The following is a 17268-nucleotide window of genomic DNA, read 5'->3' on the forward strand; positions in this document are numbered from 1 at the left end:
TAGATCCCACTTTTTCTGACGAAATATCATTGTATCAAAAACAGAATCAATGGTCTCTGCCGCCTTTGCTTGATATAACGGTTTACGCCCCGCCATGGTGGTCTAGTGGCTAAGGTACTCGGCTGCTGACCCGCAAGTCGCGGGATCGAATCCCGGCTGTGGCGGCTGCATTTCCGATGGAGGCGGAAATGTTGTAGGCCCGTGTACTCATATTTGGGTGCACGTTAAAGAACCCCAGGTGGTCGAAATTTCCGGAGCCCTCCACTACGGCGTCTCTCATAATCAAATAATGGTTTTGGGACGTTAAACCCCACAAATCAATATAACGGTTTACGCTTAACTGCAAAACCACAGTCTTTATCGGCTGGTACCAGCACAAGTGTGTTTTTCTTCAAGTACTTAATAGTCTCTTGTATGGCAAACCTGCCACCCGAAGGACGGACACGCATCAATGCGTTGACACCTTCAGATACACACCTGTCAACGTCGCCTCCAGGGACTTCCGAACCATCTTGTTTTGAGACATTCTGAACCATCTCTAAAAGCTCTGGGCTGGATTTGCGCAGCTTGACGGCATACACTTGAGCACCTGCTGCACTTTGTGAGGCAGGTTCATATCACCAATAACGTGAAGAGGATTCGATAATGCTGAAGGCTTCTTCTGTACTTGCATCCTCAGCCCCAGCAGAACTTGCCACCAGAAGAATTGGCTGAGTGGCAGTGACGCTCAGCTAAACATGCCTAGTGAGGGGTTGAACCTTACGTCAGAGGGCAGAACGGCTCCGTGAGAAAAAATGAAGATGACGTAGGTTTCCTCGCCCACACTTTCGGCGCACTCGAAGAAGGGAGAAACAACACAAACTTTTCTTTTGCGCATTCTAAAGCTCCTGCTGCCATAACTATGAAAAAAATTATGACATCATAAACAGTAATACTGGTCCTTGCTAACCGTAAAGTTTTATCGAATTCTAAAACATATTTATATTATCACTATGTAACCTTTGTACTAGTTATGTGCTATAAAATTGATTCTGATTATGATCTACAGTCTCGCTTTAACTACGAGCATTGTTCTAACCTTAAAAGCAATTTCTTTTTTTTTTTCTGAGAAACCATCAGTCACGACAGTAAACCTTGCCGGCAAAAGAACTCTCTTGACTATCAGATGTACGGTCTGGAAGATGTAAGCTCTGGAATAATAATTTTTCCTGGAAAAATTATCATATTATTTATGTTGCTTACTTTTGGTTCTTCTGGGGCTGTTTTTCCCTTATAACTGTTATACTGTATGTGTGAAAATAATGGGTTTTGGAATGCCAAACTGCTAAACTCTGCAATGCAAGTTTTATAAACATTCCAGAAATTCCCACGCACCTGTTGTGGTGGCTGAGAGGCAGTATCGGTAGCTGGAATGTCATGCTACCGATACTGCCACTGCAGCATGGCCACCAGAGTTTCGTTGCCTCGTCTTCCCTGTATCGTGCAATTGTGTACAGCTTTACAGGTGCATGGTTGCAAGAATGGTGGCCGTTTAAAAAATTTGTTCACAAAACATGTCGCAGCCAAGACGTGGAATCGTTGGTTCCTTAATCATATGTGCCAGCCAAAATACACTTGTGATTTGGAGGACTGTATATATAGTGAACAGTCATTATTAGCATTTCACCAGGCATTTAACATGACAGTAATAACTTTATTTATTTTTATTTTTCCTTTTTTTATTCTTTTCAAAACACTTCATTGCTATTGTGTTAGTGTTTTTGCACCAGAATATTCTCTCTTAAAATTTTGCTATGCAATGTACATGGGTACATTCAAGTGTTATATTGTCAGCATAGTTGCACTGTAATAAATAAGTTTCTGGCTGACTGAAATCTTTTACTCATGAAACTCAAGCCTGTTTAAAATGCTATGGGCTAGCCATTTTTCATGTAGTGCTGCATGTATTAGACACAAGCTGCCAGCGCCTTCACTAAAGTTAATTTGCAGTGCTGCCAGTTTTGGAGCTGGTATGTGTGATCAGGGTAGTACAGTATTACAGCCGATGGAATGATCATTTTATATTTCTTGCATTTCATTAAGTAACTAAAGCAGGTTAATTTGCTCTGCCATGCCTGCTTCCCAACTGTGAACGAAATTGTAAAAAATTAAGGACTTGACTCTATGACACTCAAGTCTGCTGTGGTAATGCTGCAAAGTAAATTGCACTATACGTGCGTACGCATAACTGCCTATTGTTAGAGATAAGGTTTGTTTATGCTTGCACTGAGTTGCACTCGATTGTACTTGATATCATTTCACGGTTGCTATAAGAATGATAGCCGCCTCAGCAAACCTTCTTGTTCAGGCAGCTTTCATCTGGTGTACTTCTTGGATGCTGTGCACTCCACCCATCGTCACGATGTAGCAAATGCAACGGGAAACCCACCCACGTAAAACCAAGGGCTTCATTGCTTCTGCAATGACGTACCAGGTGCCATCGTTTGATGACGGGAAGGACAAGTGGTCATCATACGTCATCTGCATCGAGTCCTACTTTGAAGGCAACAACATCGTGCAAGACGCCAGAAGAGGGCACTTTTCATCTCGGATCAAGGTCAATTGACGTTCTCACTGGGCAGTGCGCTCCTCGGAAGGTGAACCAGCTCACCTACGAGGAAGCGTTCGAAATTTTGAAAGGCTTTTTTTTTATCCCCAGCGGAACAAAATTGCGGAGAGCTTCAAATTTTTCATTCATGTTCAGAATGAAGACGAATCTGCCCAGAAGTATATCTTGGACTTGCCGACAAGTGCAACTTTAGCAGCATGTTGGACCGAATGCTGCGGGACAGGATAGTATGCGGAATTCAAAACACAGAGCTACAAAAAGCTCTACTGTGTTGAGCAAGTTTGACCTTAAGCCGAGAGCATGGTGCTCGCATCAGAGGCGGCGGTTCAAGGCATCCAGCTTATGAAGCACATCGACGTGAAGACTGAACCAGAATTGCATAGATTGGCTGAAGGACAGCCAATAAGTTACACAAGTAAGCAAGTTAGCAACGAGTGCGAAATATGTGCAAACAAAACTCACTCGTATTAAACTTGCCCATACAAAAATGCCAAGTGGTTCAAGTGCGGAAAAAAGGCGCATATATCCGCAGCATGCAGGGCAAGTGGCGGAAGGAAGGCAGAGTACTTTTGTGCTAACCGGAGGTCCCGAAGGGAACGAGCCGTGTACTGCTCAGCTGTACACAATCAGCGAAAGTCAAGCATCAGTACTGGACAACGAAATCGTCCATGCCGTACGAAGCAAGTTTCACTGCGGAGGCCTTGACCTAGTTATGGAAATTGACACCGGGTCGCCGGTATGCGTAATACCCTGGGACATGTACAACAAGCACCACGAAAAGTGGCTCGAAATAAAGAATACAGACCTGAGGTTGTCTTGCTACCTGGGACCACTGCCTATCGCTGGTAAGCTCACCCTGCCAATTTCCTACGATGGCAAGACTGTGATTGCCTCCATGACCGTAGTTTGTCATTCAGGGCCTTGTTTATGGGGTCGCGACCTCATTCGAGGCCTGAAAAGCCTGGGTGCCCCTGTTCTAAGCCTAAGCATTGTCAGCAGACAAGATGACAAAGAGCTCGAAGGAAGCAATTTTGTCTGAGTATGAAGGTGTCCTTAAGGAAAAACTAGGCCTGTTCAAGATTTCTCCTGTTCACCTCTAGCGACAGGAGACGCCGTTGCGAAATTTTTCAAGGCGAGACATCTGTCCTATGCACTATAAAACAAGGTTAAGAAAGAGCTGAAAAGGCTAGTGAAGTCTGGTGTGCTTTCCCATTGTCGCTCACTCTGAATGGGCTATGCCAATTGCACCGGTGTTGAAGAAAGATGGGTCTTTCAGGATTTGCGGCGACTACAAGGTAACCGTAAATGCAGCATGCGTCACTGAACAGTATCCTCTTCCAGTCATTGATAACATTTTTGCAGCACCCACAAGGGAGACGTCTATAGCACCTTAGACTTACGGGACACCTACAACCAGATTCTATTGGATGACGAGTCAAGGAATTTGACCACCTTCAGTACCCACAAGGGGTTGTCCTGCTACAGCCGCTTACCTTTTGGGGTGTCATACGCACCAACTATCTTCAGCGCACTATGGAAAATTTGCTTGGCGATCTAAATGGCGTACAAGCATTTTTAGACGTCATTGTGACAGAAGGGAAAGCAGACAGCGGTAGCCATCTCGAACCTGTGCTCCGGCGGTTTCGTGAAAGGGGCATAAAAGTACGGAAGGATAAATGCTCCTTCAGGAAGACTGAAGTGTCTTATCTGGGACACGAAATCACCAGTGACGGTCATCAGCCACTGGAGAACCTGAAAGCTGCGATGAAAGCACTAAGTCCAAGGAACGTGAGCGAGCTACAGCTTTGCATTGGTCTGCTCACTTAAAACAGCATATTTTTCCCGTGTATGGCAACCACACTTGCTCCATTGTTCGACCTTCTGAAGAAGAATTGCCGGTGGAAGTGGACTTGAAGTAAGTAACAAGCATTGAACAGTCTAAGGAAGCCCTACGACATGCCAAAATATTAATGCACTTTGACCCAACCAAGTCGTTGTGACTCGGGTGTGACGCCTCTCCGCATGGTATAGGGGTGGTTCTTTACCATCGCGTTGACGGCGTCAACAAACCAGTAGGATTCCGTTCACGAATACTGACCCAGGTGCAACAGAATTATTCACAGCTCGAGCGGGAAGCCTTGGCATTATTGGTTTTCGGCGTAACCAAGTTCCGTGATTACCTGCTGGGGCGGCCTTTTATTCTTGTCACCGATCGTAAATCGTTGGTTGGCCTGTTCCGCAAAGATCGCCCTACAGTTGTCATGGCAGCTGCTCGCATCTAGCGCTGGTTTTTGCTTTTGGGAGCCTATCAATACCAAATAAAATACAAGCCTGGAGGAGACAACCAAAACGCCGATGCCCTCAGCAGGCTTCCTCTCGCGACTCCTGACGATATCACCGAAGAAATACCAGAATGTGTGCACTTGTTACAGTAACCTTACGACACAAGTGTGACGTCACACGCGCTTCGCCGATTGACGGAAGTCGACTAGGTATTGCGAACAGTCAAGACATTAATACTGAACCGATAGCCAAAAGGAAAACATGTGGAAGCATGCTTGAAAGCATACGTGGCAAGAAAGCCTGACTTGAGGTTTGCACACCACCTCATTTTCTGGGGCCATAGAATAGTTGTTCCCAAGGCTGCACGCGAGAGGATACTTCATATTCGGCGGGAGAAGCATCAGGGAGCTTCGGCTATAGGGCCAGTCGCACGAACAAATATGTGGTGGCCGGGACTAGGCCAAGAAACCTAACTTTGAGTAAAAATTGCAATATATGCGTGCAAGCAGGGCCGCTGCCTCCAGCAAAGACACCGATGAACTGGCCGCCAACTCAAGAAAACTGGTCTTGCATTCGCCCCGATTTTGCCGGTCCAGTGAACGGTGCCATGATATTATTAGCGGTGGATTCCCATTCCAAATGGATTGAGGCAGTGCCTATGCAACACGCCACAGCTGAATCAACCGTCACATAGTTGCGTGAGATGTTCAGTCGCTTTGGCATTCCTAGGCTTATTGTTACAGACAACGGAATGCAATTCACATCGAAGACGTTCACAAAGTTCTTGTACCTAAATAATGTGAAACATCTACGAACTGCACCATACCACCGCATCAAACGGACTCGCAGAAAGGGCCGTATGAATATCAAAGACGGCCTGAAGAAGCTTCTGCAGGGTAACCTGTCTACGAGACTAGCCACTTTTCTCTTCAACTACCAACGAACACCGCAAGGCGACAAGTCATCTTCGCAGAGGCTTCTAAACTACCAGATTTGCTCTCGTTTGGCACTTGTCTTCCTTTGCCTTTCTATTTTCCTTTATTCTTGCAAGAAGAGACTCTATGCAAAAAGACTCTATGCATCACTTCTGCCCAAGTGATGCAGTTTGGGCCAGAAACTCTGAGAGGGAGAGAAGTGGCTATCTGGCACTATTCAACAATTAAACTGCGCCAGGATGATGACCATCGAGACATCAGCCGGGCTACTTGAGTGCCACATGGACCAGGTTCATCTGAGAGACAGCTCCACAGCTGCGACAAAGCAGGGGTCGGGTCATCACCTGAAACTCAAGTCAAGTCTAATGAAGATCCTGACACCGAAAACTCGGCTGCATCTGTGCTATGCCATTCAATGTGATCTAAGAAACCAGTACAGCGGTATCCACCTTAAGGAAATGCTGCTGCAAAGTAGATTGCACTATACGTAAACCTATAAGCGCCTATTGCTAAAGGTAACGTCATTAATGCTTGCACTGAGTTGCACCAAATTGTACTTGATATCATTTCATGGTGACTATAAGAACGATAGCTGCCTCAAATAAACCTTCTTGTTCAGGTAGCTTTCGTCTGGTGTATTTCTTGGATGCTGTGTGCTCCATCCATCATCACAATGTAGCAGGTAACTGTGCTTTAAAAAAAAAAAAACTCGCGGAAACACTTATGTGAATAACCTTGAATAAAGCAATCCGTCTTCATGTGTTATGCTGCAACAGCTTATTACAGTGAACTGTTATGCTAGATTATATATTCAGCTGTTATGTCTTAGAGCAGTAATTGAATATACTGCAGTTATTTAACTTTTCATCTGATATACTGCTTCGAGCTGTTAAAAAAGCACACCTGTTTTTGCCACTTATACTACTTTATAACATGAACATTGATTGAAATAATGGGACGCCTTACACAAAGGTTCTCAGGGTATTCTGTAGCTTACACAAATGTTTTCAGGGTATTCTGTAACTTAGTTTTATCTTGTTACTAAAACAACCTGTTATACATCTGCTAAGCACAAGGGTGTGTGTTCATTTTACTGTCCATGGTGGCGGCATTCCAGTGGGGATGAAATGTGGCTGTGTACTGAGATTTAAAAGAGCCCTGCAACATATTTTGAACAAGGTCAAAAAACGCTGATGATAAATAGTGAAGGCCTTTGTGATCATGTAGGCCAAATATAGCACTGCACTAAGTGGTAAAATCATTTTGTTTCAAAGACAGCCAGTGATTGCTCACTCTACTCTGGGCAAACTATCTAGTAGAAGGGACAGACATGGTCATTAGCTGATTTCATAATCGCAAGTACATCTTCAGCAGTACTTCTTTTGTTTGGTTCGAGTTTAATTAATATAAAAATAGGTACGCTGCTATTGTAAAAAATCGCCAAAAAGTAAATTTCTACTCTTGGTCTTTGTCAACAATTGTCGATTTAATTTTTTTGTGTTCTGTACAGCTATGTGAGGCAGCGTTGGACATAACACACCCTATGCTATTTCGAACACTATGACTGGGTCTGTGCTCGTTAATTGCCACAAGATGGGCAAAATTTCTGGAGCCCTCCGTTACGGCGTGCCTAATAATCGTATTGTGGTTTTGACGCATAAAACTATAGGTATTATTATTATGCCCGAGTCGGTGACGTCTCATACTTAACCTGCTGTGACAGCAGTTACCGATTCGCCTCGTCATAGTGAATATTTCCTCTCTCCTAAGCACATTGTGAGCTGCAGTACATGCCTTAGGAGACATTGCATGGTGTTTAGTTCATTAAAACCAGTTCAAAGTGCACAATCTGAATTCAGATACTATCTGTTAACTTAGCTGATGCAGGATGCCTTCGCAACTGAAGAAATAGTTTCACTCGTGTGCTCGGCAATGTTCTGTGAAAGTGGGGCTCCCAGCTCTCAAACTCATGATGTCATTCTAGAGCGAACGCCCCTTCATGTCGGCTTGTGTGCATCTGCCTTTGAGGGAGCAAATGTCTCATACTTCTAAATTAGTATTTGACTATAGTTGTGCTTTTGCCATCACGAACTTCTACCAACATGCCCAAATGGCATTGTAATAAATTGAACTCTGGTGATTACTTTTCTACTCCAGGGTATGATTGGCTACCTTTAGAAGCAAATAGGTCAATATTTGGTATTAAATATTCTTTTTTTTTTTCACACTTTTCAGGTTGGGACAAACATTCATATGGATACCATGGTGATGATGGCCATAGTTTTTGCTCTAGTGGCACAGGCCAGCCTTATGGACCAACGTTTACAACCGGTGATGTGATTGGGTGTGGTGTCAACCTTATTGACAACGTGTGCTTCTACACAAAGAATGGCCATAACCTTGGGGTTGCCTTTACAGACTTACCGGTGAGGATATACAGCTGTGTTTATGCCTCTGGTGGTATATGTGGATGTGCTCTTTAAAAGAAATGACAACCAACTTTTATGGTGCCATTTTTTTTAGCAGAACGAAAAGCTTACTGGTCCATGAGTCTAATCATGGAATAGCAAAATGGAGAATGCCGTGAAACATTTGTAATCATAATTTTTCTATCTACTGTGAATATGAAGTCATATACTCGCATGCTGTAAACAGTAAGTGTGAGAGTGGTTCATGTTTGAGTGGGGTTGTTTACTGCGCATGCTTGTGCTCTGCCCGTACGCGTTTCGACTTGGGCTACTGGTGGCCGTGATGGCTATGCCGCTTTTCATCGTGCAACCCCCTTTTACATCGGGAGCAGTGCAAAATTGAGTGAGGCAGGATAATAATTTACATACTCTAATTTTGAGGACTGGTGTGCATGACAGCATCGGGCTTTGTACAGGAAAGTGACCGACTTCATATTTCATGATTAAGCTTCAGTCCTCATCTGCTAGGCTGCGCCACATGAGGGTGTTCATTCGTCCACATGTAGAATACAATACAATAACTCTGATGGGTTTGTAAATGAATACAGAGAGAGAGAGAAATATGAAGAGGAAGGAAGCAAGCAAGAAGAAGAGGAAGAAATAGAGAGAGGGAGAGAAGTACAGAGTAAATAAGATAAAACAAAGGAAAGGAGAGTGAAAAAAAAAAAAAGAAATGGATGAAGGAAAAGAATAGAGAAACAAAGCATGCCACTCAGCTCCGCACTTCCTTCAGGCTTTGCACTAGCAGCTTTGCACCGCTAGTGCAAAGCGGTCTTAATTTTTTTGTTTATCTTATAGTACCTGTTTAATAAGAAATGTTTTTTTTTTTTGAGTACCCCATTATGGATTTATGCTTGTGCACCAAAGTATTGCGGTTATGGATAAAAAATGTGTTGTGGCCAGGTTTTTTCTTTTTTAGTAATAGTAATTGGCAATAAGTTTCGTAGACAAATATACACTTTATTACTGTTCTTGGCGTTCCTCAAACCCCTGAAAACCCTTAAATATTTCAGGTCCTTAAATGTCATTGAATTTCGTCATTACTTCTATGTTCAGGAAATATTTATCAGTTGCGTGTTGAATATTGTGCCTGTCCGCATATTCAATCGCATATTTATTTTTTTATCTACAAATACTGCTGGCCCTGCTCGCGTCCAAGCTGGAGTGAGAATATTAAAAAAACAATATCAATAATGAAACTTATAACTGCCAATAACTTAAGTCGTAAACCACAATCAACAAGCAAATTAAAATAAATAAATAAGCTTTGCAATCACAAACACACAGCATTATAAGTGATAAAACATGTACCTACAATAATTCAGCACATGAGATAAACACTATGAGATAAACACTATGCATAAAAAAGTGAATGCTGGAATCAACTGCCACAAAGCTGTTCAACATAAACAGAACTTTGCATGTCAAATGAAAGATTTTTCAAAAACTGAACAAATGATTCATTTGTATTAGTGTTTACTACTTCTTTGGCTAATTTAATCCATTGTGATATTGCATGTGGAAAAAGGGACTACTGATGTATTTTAAGATTACTAAACGGCTGCTTGACTGTTTTGTTGTAGTTTGTACGACCAGAATACACGGGGTTATGTAGCTTTCACGCGGTATTTTGTAGTGACTGTGGTGCAGCTGATATAAAAATTTAAAGCGAGATACAGTTCTGCGATGAGATAGTTTTTTCAGTTTGGCCCTGTCGCGAAGATCGGACACACTGGAAAAACGCGAGTATGTGGTGTATATAAACCTCAAGGCCAAGTTCTGCACTCTTTCTGATTTTCTGATTAAGTACTTTTGGTGCGGGCTCCAGATCAGATCCGCATATTCTAATTTCGGTCTTATGGGAGCTTTGTATGCAGTTAATTTTACTCTCGATGATGTACGACGCAATTTTCGTTAAAAAATGCAAGCTTTTTTAATGCATTGCTACAAACAATTTCCATGTGTGTTTCCCAAGTTAAGTTATATGTAAGACCAAAATACTTTACTTGATCAGTTTTTAATGTGAGCAATATCAATAGTAAAGAAATTTGTAAGGGTTCTTTCTTGTTGTTGAATATATTACATGCGTTCTTTTAAGTATTAAGCTTCAATTCCAGCATACAACAGTTTAGTTCCCATGAATTTAAAATTTGGAAGTATTTTAAACAAATAAACATAGGCTTCCGCATGTAAACCACCCAAGAGGTGGTTACCGTTAAATTTCCTTCTCAGGGTAATCCATAAAGTCCCAAATCCACACTTCTCTCTCCCCCCTCCTTCTTTTTTTTTTTTCAAACAGCAAAGTTGTGTAAGCGGGTCGTGAATATTTTAGTGTATACAAATGTTTACCAAAAAGTATCGTACTTTTCATTTGTTCATTCATAGCAGGTGTCTGGTTCTGACAGACTGGATGCCTTCAGACAATGTGCGAGGGATTATTGGCTGGCTGCCAGCTCGTGGAAAGATTACATGCTACGTGACTCTAGTAGCATCCCTGTTTTAAATACACAGCTAAGCCCAATAAAGTAGACGGGAGGATGACTGCTACTGTTAGCAAGTTATTTTCGTCCACTTTATGTCCTTCTCATTCATATCAGAGTTACTATAAGTAACATGCCCCATGCTTTCCTTGGTTTGATTTTCAGGGAATTTTCATTGATTTTCTGCCTTCAGTAACATTAAATAAAGTAGACGGGAGGATGACTGCTGCTGTTAGCAAGTTATTTTCGTCCACTTTATGTCCTTCTCATTCATATCAGAGTTACTATAACATGCCCCATGCTTTCCTTGGTTTGATTTTCAGGGAATTTTCATTGATTTTTTGCCATCAGTAACTTTAAGAAAAGAAAAAAGGTCTTCTCTTTCATGTTTTAGGGCATGGTCTTGCTTCAGCTATTGTTCTTTTTTAATTGTAGGGGTCTTGCTATTTGAAATAAAGGGCTATTGTTTTTTTATGTCTGACTCATGGTTATTGATAATTAATTTGTGCCAGCTTTGCATGTCTTGGTGCTGTAGTGTCTCGTACTTTGTTCCCTTTCATTGATATTTGAGAAAAGTCTAGTTAATAATCGTTTCGTTCATAACAGTATAGTTAAGCAATTTATACATGTTATAAAGGCCTTTACGGGTATGAATGAAAGTATGAATCTTAATGTTGGCCACAAAGCTACAGGTAAGGTTATGTCTTCAGCATATATTCTAAAAAGATTTATTTCTTATTTATATTTTTGCAGCCCAACTTGTACCCTACAGTCGGCTTGCAAACACCAGGCGAGGTGGTAGATGCAAATTTTGGACAGTCTCCCTTTGTCTTTGATATTGAAGACATGATGAAGGTAACTTCGCTATAATTCTACATTAAGAAGCTTTTTTTCTTCTTTTTTATTAATGCCACAGCAATATGTTTAATATATACTTTGATGCTATTGGGCTGACTTTAATAGGAGCTGGTGATACAGACGAGGACTACAATAGAAAGATTTCCAGTCAACGACAAGCAAGGTGAATGGCAGACTACATTACACAGGTACTGTCAATTGTCAATTTACTACTCTGCATGCTTTCTCTGTTTTGAAAGCCAATTTTCAACACATTTCTTGCTGCTTAGGCCAACTCCAGCTGAGGTCAGTGGGTCCCAATAAAATTCGCTGGGTATGTTTGTTTGCATGTTTCCATCTTATTGCCAAATTATAGGCTTAAGAGGTAAGCAGATTGTTGAAAAATTAATTCTAATAATTGTCTCAAACTACTAGCTCAGCTTCTCACAATTATTGGACATGATGTTTGTGTGAAGTCATTTATGAGAAAGCTATGGAAATGACTGAACCAAGGTGCCACTAAAGCCTCTGCCGTCCTCAAGGCAAGAATTGTGTGTTTGGCCAGTGTTTTACTGGTTTGGCAAGTAAATTTCAGTTCCGTGTTAGTGAGCGTGCAATTGGCCACAAGTGGTGTTGTGCTGTGGGCTACATACAGTTCCCCATAGATTTACCGAAACAGTCATTAAACACTTGCAACTATCGCTTTCCCTTCACCTTGATATTTGAGTGTTTTAGCTAGTAGTGTCAGTTTGTCACATGGAAAATTTAGCACTACTGTGTCAGCTGAAGGTTGCGCTTGTGTGAGCTTTACGATACGGCACCTCTTTCCATAGCCTATACCGGGACTATTCGTAGAGGGTACGCTGTACATCATGCGAGAGGTGGCTTATACTTCACTTGTATTGAACTTCATCAATCTGTAGTGAAATCTCGGTATAACGAACTTCAGGGGGCCGTGGCAATTCGTTTGTTATTTTGAAAGGTCATTATAGTGAAAGCCTAAAAACTAACCATAAATACTTATTTTCCACTGGCCAAATCGACTTACCTTTAAAACGGTGGGTCCTTGAACTCATTTTTCACGAGAAAAAAAGAAATGCACAAGCGAACACTAAAAAAATGCATGTTTACATTAAAAAGTCTGTGGTTTATTTATTTATTTTTCTTTGATGCGTGCTGCACAAACTTTGCAGCGCGAAGGCCGCCAGCTCATCCACATTCCTGTGGTGCGATTCGGGAGTGCGATCCACTATCTCGATTAGCGGAAACTGCTTCCGCTTTTTTGTCGCAAGCAGAGATGAACTCATTGTAGTAGCACCGCAGTGCAAACGCCGACTTGTTTTGCGGACGCAATAAGTAATCACTAAAAAGAGATGAACACGACTGACAGGGCCTCCTGGAGCACATGTAGAAGTGACAAAGAAAAACCTGACGCATATGGCTGTCATCGCCTCTTCCGAAGAAAGAGCTAAAAAAGAAAATTTCTTGCGTTTTGTTTTCTGCTCCCTCGCTGTCTCAGGTTTTCCGTGCCCATGCTTCCTGCTCTGCAACTCCCACTCTGCCTCGCCAACCTTGCCCTCCCATGTTGCCCTCGCCCCTCGCCTCGGCGCTTGTAAACCTGCAGCGTCGGCGTTCCAGAAATAGGCGTTTTTTTCCTTTGCCACCTAATCACCAACAACAACAACAAAAAAGAAAGAGAAGAATGTCGTGCTTTCGTTTATTTTTTTTTTTCCTCCGCACCGTCACGCGTTGTGATGCTCTTCTTAGATGAAACAAGAGTAGTCCTGTCGCGGACACCAGATATGTGGTGGTTATGTTCGTCACATATCAAGGCGTGTGACGCGAGGAAGATGGAGACAGTGTGGAAAACAAATTGAAGTTATATTGGACGATAAAAAACCATTGCAAATACAGTACAAAGCGTCGTACAAGCACGCGGTTTACACACATAAGAAAAGAGTAAACAGTCTCAGTCTATGCCGTAGCCCGGTGCCTTGAAGTTGGACCCGTCGCGTGCTTGGATGCAGTCATCGCTTGGGTGTACAGGTCAGCATACTGCTGTAGAGGGCATCAACAGGTCTTGGCGTAGCCGCACACTGTCAGCGACGTCGGCTCGCTGGATGTGGTCGGCAGCTCCAGTCTTTCGAGGGCGCTCGTTGTACCAGAGATGTCAACAGGACCACTCACCCAGTACTCGTGCCTGGCCACACCGACAGGCCGTGCCCCAAGGGCGTCAGTGGCTCGAAGACAAGAACCCATCCTTTCGAACCTCGCGCGTGGTTGCGGGTTCGCCCTAGGCTTCCTTGCGTCGTCTTGTCGGTGTCCGAACAGCTTCGTTCTGCTCGAGCGCCTCCTCTTCTTTCTTCAATGAGTGCACTTCAATGCCCCTTCATTTTTGTCATCTTCCAGGTGATGTGGCACTGTTGTCTGCTATGCTCGCATTTACCAAGCTGCTACATAACAAGCGTGTTCCTTTTTTTTTTTTTTTCCTCCGCACCTTCGCGCGTGTTCCGAAAAGCAAGGCGTCTATTGGCTGTGTCGTCTGCTTGTGTACCACTCCAGTTGTCGCTGCGGATTTCAGAGCATGAGTTCGTTGTACTGAGGCGTTGTTAATATAACGCGGAACTAAATTAGTGCTCATTATTCTGAAAACTTCGGTATTCTGAAGTACGTAGTAGTGAAATCATTTGACATTGAAACTATTTGTAGTCAGTGCAGGATTTTTAAAAGTTTGTTAATCTGGAAAGTTTGTTAATGTGGGGTTCATTCTACTGAGATTCAACGGTAATTATGTTTTCATAAATGCCAGTTGTTATCTACAAACTTCTGCATTCTTCTCATAACAATATTATAGGGCCCTTAAACCTCCTTTGATAATTTTTTAACAATTCAAGCCCTAGGGCTCACAATGCTGTCACAATGATTGATGCTAAATGCAATAGCGCTACGAGGTGCGGCCGTGTCGTAAATTCTATGAAAAAATGTTTTCGCTCTTTTGGCCTTTTGCTGATTCTCTGTGTTGGCTGTGATACCAACATTCCGCATTCTATCATATCATACATAAAAGAAGAACATGTTTATCTGCTTGCAGGTGCACACACTCGCCGGTTTTCCTCCTTGCCTGGCAAGGGGAGCACTCGGCCAGGAGAATAGATAAGCATTTGAACAGAGCTTAGCGAAGAAAAGAGTGAAACAAACAAGGGCCTCTTTTAAATCATCAAATGCATGTAACTCTGATGTTACAGCACCGTTTTGTAAAATTCTCATGGTTGCTTGTTGAACACCTGTGCACAACTGCAACGCCATAACTAACTTTTGACCTCTGGGTACTTTAGGGTGCCTTTAAAAAGGTGTAGTTTGTCTGCAAACTTCTTAGCATTGGCAAATTTACCCAGCCACAGCAGCCACAAACTTGAGCGGCATAGACTGGTGGTGGCAGTGTTCTACTTCCTTAAAAAAATAATGGCAATCCTGGTTGGTTTCTGAATAAATACGCATGGCAGCTTTCGTTATCTGACACCTTTGAGAAGTTAGTCCATGTGGCATGGTCAGTCACAGAAGTGCCCACCTTGCTACTGAGCGTCTGTTCATCATTGCTTTCACGGCTGGTGTAACTGGCATGCCTTACATGATTTCCATTCTTGACCATGAGGTTGTGCTTTCTTCTTTATCTAAAATTCTTGCTGAGTATGTTGCTGAGAATTCGCTGAGTATATTTTTACTATCGGGCACATAACCGTAGTGACTCGAAACATAGATATTAACCATTGCTTTGACATGTTTGAAAAATTGCTGGAGTTGGCCTTTAAGCAGCAGTAAATCTAGCTTTAAAAAGCATAAAAAATGTGCAACCTAAATGTAAATGTTACTCTAACCTAATTATATCAGCAGCTGCGGAACCAAAACGAAGCCCTTTGTTTGTTGTTCCAAAAGCAGACGGCAAAAACCAGCTGAGACTGTTCATATAATTGCTATCGCAATAAAAATATTTCTACACAAGGGCAAATGCACATGTATACGTTGCAGGGGGCGGCACTGATGGAGTGAACTTAGTAGGCGATGCACTGCACGCAACTAGCTAAGGGCGCGCTCAGTTTGACGTACGATGGTAACGCGTTTCATGTATAGCCACACCAATTCTCACTAATGGATCACCGTACAAACATACGCAAACATATCGAAGCCTGACAAGTCGTCCGTCAGCTGTGCCACTACTTCAGCATGTATACTCTCTTCATAGTTCCGGAATGATTTCGTGGTAGTGGATGTGGTCATGTGAATGAGCTGAAGTGTTTTTCCACGCAATGGCAAACATAGAAAAGGCCATGCACTTTTGGCACCGTTACGATGGAATCATCACATATAGTTCTTCGTTGCTAACGGTAACGGCAGTGCACGGAAGGTGATGGATGGATTAAGGCGTAGTTCTGCTGCATTTTCAACAGCGCCTTCGAAAATCCATCGTACGCGCATTGTGCTCGCGTGACGTCTCATGCAATCAACCCTCTGTTACACTGTTGAGCTCTGTTGCTAATGTCAGTTTACTGCCATTTATTGCGATGCGGCAAAATAGTGCCCTTGCCGCTGTGAATTGTTCTCCATTTACAAAAATGTGTATTTGGGGTGTCTTTCTATCACACATCAGTAATCATCTATCTCGCGCGCTTACCTCACGTTATCGCTGCACACCCGGTACACCTCAGTCACGATTGTGCTGCTATCAGCGCAACATAGCATTCTTGATCGGAAAATGGCGAGCGTTGCAGTACTCGAGAAAAGCAACAGAAGCAAGCCAGATAAAAAGTATTGCTGCAGGTGTAGTTAGAAAACGCTCCAAGTACTCCGATTTCCCTTAGTGCAGTGGTTCTCAAATGAGGGTCCCCAGACCCTAGGGGGTCTGCGAAGGCATTTCTATGATCCGTGAAACCCTCACCCGCATTTTTCTTTAAGCATGACTGTGCCACGTATTGATGAACTGTTCAAAATGAAGTGATGTGACACATTTGTTTGATGTTTTTCGTAGCAATAAAAGGTAGGCTCGTGCGAATATTCAGATGCTTTGAATGTTCAAATGAATGGTAGAGTATTTGAGATCAATTCGAATTAAATTATTGAAAATTTTGAAGTATTCGCAATAGACTAACACGTGTATGTTTATCCGCATGTAATGGCTTGTAAAGGTGGTTTTGCTGCAGTGTCAGAGTGCTAAGCCGTGAAAGCACCCAACTAGGGGAAATTCGCTTTGCCGCGAAGTACCCCTGCAAATTTAAAGGGGCCCTGCAACACTTTTTGAGCATAGTCAGAAAACGCTCCCGATCGGTAGTCGAAGCTTCCGAGAACACGCGAGCCAAATATAACGCAGCACGCGTTCTGCGATTCACAGCAAATTCTCAAAGCTAGCTGGAAATTGCTCTCTTGTCTTGGCAAATGACACCACAAGCTCGAAAATCACTTGTCACAGCTATTGCATCAGCCATTGGCTGACTTAAACCTGACGTGCTTGGTCGTCAGTGGAGCCGCAGCAGGATGCCGTGACGTGTCCACGCGTGCGGGCGCGATCACACTGAAAAGCCGCGTATTTTAAGAAAAAATAAAGAAGTGCTCAAGGTCACGAGGTGCGTGTGACGTATTTTCTTTCGCCGTGCCACTCCTCCCTA

The 17268-nt window shown here is 42.8% G+C and overlaps 1 protein-coding gene across 1 annotated transcript in view; it reads left to right on the forward strand.

The window, feature by feature from the left end:
- Positions 1-17268, forward strand: part of RanBPM (Ran-binding protein M) — a 74847-nt gene that overhangs the window by 8081 nt on the left and 49498 nt on the right. The window contains exons 3-5 of the mRNA XM_037427615.2: positions 8062-8252; positions 11528-11629; positions 11738-11820. Of these exons, the coding sequence (XP_037283512.2) occupies positions 8062-8252; positions 11528-11629; positions 11738-11820 (376 nt within the window). The remainder of the gene's footprint in view (positions 1-8061; positions 8253-11527; positions 11630-11737; positions 11821-17268) is intronic.

The sequence above is a fragment of the Rhipicephalus microplus genome, chromosome X (assembly GCF_043290135.1).
Source record: "Rhipicephalus microplus isolate Deutch F79 chromosome X, USDA_Rmic, whole genome shotgun sequence".
Classification (NCBI taxonomy): Eukaryota; Metazoa; Arthropoda; class Arachnida; order Ixodida; family Ixodidae; genus Rhipicephalus; species Rhipicephalus microplus.